At 46.9% G+C, this 4,006-nt stretch overlaps 1 protein-coding gene across 1 annotated transcript in view; it reads left to right on the forward strand.

The window, feature by feature from the left end:
* Positions 1-4,006, forward strand: part of Fank1 (fibronectin type III and ankyrin repeat domains 1) — a 104,013-nt gene that overhangs the window by 79,813 nt on the left and 20,194 nt on the right. The window contains exon 3 of the mRNA XM_005351413.3: positions 2,824-2,948. Within this exon, the coding sequence (XP_005351470.1) occupies positions 2,824-2,948 (125 nt within the window). The remainder of the gene's footprint in view (positions 1-2,823; positions 2,949-4,006) is intronic.

The raw sequence follows: 4,006 nt of genomic DNA on the forward strand, positions 1-4,006 counted from the left end.
CACACACACACACACACACACACACACACACACACACACACGTACCTTAGAGGACCAACACTACCCAAACTGTAGAGAGGATGCTCACTTAGCAATGTAGTCCACTTGCTCATAAGAATAATCTGTTCCAGTCTAGTTTTTATTTTTCCATACTATACTTTTCATCCCATGTAGTATTTCAGGGCATTTATTCTGCTGGGTTTAGAGATCTCACATGGTGATGAGTATATTTATATTTCTTACATGTCTGCTTTCTTATTCAAATGTTTTTCTTAATGCCATCAGAACCATTCTTTATTATATTGCTATATAACCAACTGTGGGTCTGTCTGTCTTGCTGTATAACCAACTGTGGGTCTGTCTGTCTGTCTGTCTTCCTGCTGACCTGTGACGGCCCTAGCTTCTGCTACACGTATGGTGCTTCTACAGGCCAGAGGTTGGCATGTAGGATGCTGCCTAGACTTTTTTTCTGTCACTGCCTACCACTGTCCAGTGGTAAGTTCCATCTTACTGTGTGGCCCCTCGACAGCAGGGAATTAGAGCTTTTTACATGGTCAGCTCCCAGTGGCATCAGTACAGAAGCTACAGGCTTCGCAATGCCCAACCTCAGCACTGCCCAGCTCCCCTCCCGCCACCTGCCCTCTCATCGCAGGGTACAGGATTAAACCTTTGTCTGTGTTTCTGCATTAATGGATAGGCTGGCCTTCCTGAATATAAACTTTCTTTTGAGTGAAGAAAAATGGCCTCCCAAATAAAAAGACACCAAAACAAGGCTGAATTTGCCAGCAAAGATCAGAGAACAGGGCCTGATGTCAGATGCAAAGCACAGTTTATTTTCTTTCTTCTGTCGGATTTGGTTACCTGAAGTGACTTCATGGTACAAGTTTCTGACTTCTCCTGGAATCTCAGTTTTGGATAAACCCCAAAGGGAAAGGGTTTAGTAAACTCAGAGCTGGGTGCTGTTGCTAGATCTCACGGAGGCATCTTTCCCTACATGGCCTAGACCTGAGGCCTCCTAGCCTCACTCTGCTCGAGGCACACAAGGCCTTCGCCTTGGGGCTGGTGCCCTTTGGACCCTACATTTTATTCTGACACGTCTTGTTGAAGTCAGAGAGACCTGTGTCGCAGGACACCATGCAGCTTCTCTCTTCTCCCCCCCCCCCCCATTGCTCATGCAGGGGAATACCTTCAGGGGGAAGCCAGAAGGCTTCAGACTCTGGGTGGGAAGGAGACAGAAGGGTGGAGGTTACTCCTCTATTCAGGGACAGGAGTGGCTCTGCTCTGTAGCTACCCCTTTCATGCCACGCCTCGGAGAAGAGACTGATTTCCCAGTGGGCCCTGGGGCTGAACAAGTGAGGCCTTGTGAGTGACAGGTGCACCTCATCATGCTGCCACCCCTTCTCTGGAGCCATGTTTTCAGGCGAGCTTCTGTCAGGCACGATGTTGACTATCGGAGACAGGGCCTGCGGCACACTGGCTGATCCATCTCCGTCTTGAGATCATCCCGGGCTGCCTGGCCCAACACCTTGCAAGAAATGGGCCTGGGATAAGTTTGAGTTGCATGGAACAGAACTTGTATGTAAATATTTAGGTTGAGCACAAACATCCTCGAACAGTTCATTTGAGAATCGTAATGTATGGCTTTGGCCTCTGCAGAAGCCGCGTTCAGGATGAGAGAGCAATGAGAGGAAATGATGGCGAGCTTGGCGGGCATGGAGTTCTGGGGATGTGCACAGAAGAGGAGAGAGCAGAGCTGGAAGTAGCGGGGGCCTCATCCAAGGTCAAGCCTTTGCACCACAAGGAAAGACACACTTAGAGACAGAACTGAGAGCGGGCTACTCGGGATCCACTCAAAACCCAATAAGACCTCTGCTAGCAGACTATTTCTATGAAGAACACATGTGCATGCCATTGTGCCCCAAGTACTGTGTGAAACGTTTTTTAGTTTCACACAAATAAGCAAATGTTTGTTTATTCTAGATAGCAAACCAGTGACACTAAGGAAACAATTTTATCAAAGTTCAACTTGGTGAACCCGGGGGATTATTGTTTTTTTTTTTTTTTCTGGGAGGATGGGTGAGAGGTTAGCTACAGAAACGTGAAGGACTCAAGGGCAGCTGCGTGAAAGGTGCTGACTGACAAAAGCTGAAATTCTGAAGCTCTGAAAAACTTTAAGGCAGCTCCACAGGTCAGAGAATCTCTACTCAGGCAGCTCAGGTAGTGCCAAAGTTCCTTTTCTCTTAAATCCAGGCTGGTGTGAGAATCCTTCCCCTGGCCTTCTGAATATTATTGGTTTCAGGAACTTACTAAGACTTATGAGTTGATTGCTTCCAGAGTCTCATGATCTTTCCCCATCTCTTCCTGGATGGAATGTTTCAATTGGAAGGGAAATTGCTGCACAACACCTGGCTAGGCCCTGTGGGGTTGAGAGGGCACCACCTGTGTGACATGTACACTTCTGTCAAGGAATTCAATAAAGCAGGGTCATATCTATATTGGAAATTGACAGCATTCAAAAGTTGCTTCCTCCTGTTGTTACCTGGTATTGGAAATGCTGCTTAAGTGACCTGGCATGTGGGCAAGGCAAAGGCTAAAAGCTAACTTTCCATGTGAAAAGATTTTCTTTGTGCAACCTGCCCCCCAAACAAAATCTCACCTGCATGGTCAGTGAAAGGGTGTAAATATAAGACATTCCACCCTCAGACTCGGCGTCTGATGCACATAGCTTTAAGCATTTTTAGATATTAGTCTCAGAAAAATGACATCAAGCCAGGACAAGGCCTAGGTGGTCAGAGGCATCCATGTTTGTCTCCTTCTGTCCAGGGGCTATTCGACAAAGCATGTGGTTGAAGGTCTAGAACCAAGGACACTGTACAAATTCCGACTGAAGGTCACCAGCCCCTCTGGAGAATATGAGTACAGCCCAGTCGTCTCGGTGGCTACAACCAGTGAGTACACTCATGCTCCATGCTCCATGCTCCCTTCTTATAGATAGGAAACTCACAAACAATTTAGAGAGAAAAGTAGTCCGTTTTCTCCATGGCCTCACCGGAAGCAGAGGGAACTCCATTGGTAAGCTCTATGATGGCTTGGTGGTTGCCTGGGCCACCTTACAGCCTGCCATGAGGAAGGCCAGCTATGTTTTCAAAGCTGGGAGAGCTGACTCGGTACCAGGATTGTCCTGTCCATGGGCATTGGGCACAGGGTGGAAGTTAACCTTTCTTAGGAGTGGGCTGGCAGGGAAGGACGGAGCATTGCTTCCTCCACACATATCTACTGTCTGCTTCTGTGCACGTATGTGTCCTGTTCAGTCACAGATTGCTGGTTCCCTGGGTACTGAGACTGAAGAAAATCACGATCACAGAGGTGGGCAGGGAGGCTAGCCATACTTCCTCCGACCACCTTGTCCTTGTCCTGGTTTTCTGTCATTTCCTGAGACTGATATTATAAAACATTTAAAAATATATTCAAGGATGGAAAGTTTTGTATGTATTCACACCCTTTCATTGAAAGTGCAGGTGAGATTTTTGTTTCGGAGGAGGGTTGTACAAAGAAAATCTTTTCCTATGTAATTCTAGTTTTTAGTTGTATCTAGTGTGACTCTTGCCTTGTATGCATATGTTCTGTGATTGGCCATTATGCCCTCATGAATGAAGGTGATTTAGATCTTGAACTACCTTACTGTGCCTTTGGTTGCAAGGATGGCAAGAGGGGTCTGACTCTGGATGGACAGATACGGAACAGACTTAGTTAAAGTGGAGAGGCGGGGGTCTTCACCTGTGGTCCTACGTGATGCTTAGTTAGTCATGAAACAGGGTAACTTCATAGGAGGCATGCAGCAGTCAATTATGAAGGTCAGGTAAAAGGGCCTGCTCCTTTATCTGGTGATGCTGAAAGTAATATTTATTCCTGGAGTCCAGGAAGAAGAAAAGAACACACACACACACACACAGAGAGAGAGAGAGAGAGAGAGAGAGAGAGAGAGAGAGAGAGAGAGAGAGAGGGA

The sequence above is a fragment of the Microtus ochrogaster genome, chromosome 8, assembly GCF_000317375.1.
Source record: "Microtus ochrogaster isolate Prairie Vole_2 chromosome 8, MicOch1.0, whole genome shotgun sequence".
Taxonomy (NCBI): Eukaryota; Metazoa; Chordata; class Mammalia; order Rodentia; family Cricetidae; genus Microtus; species Microtus ochrogaster.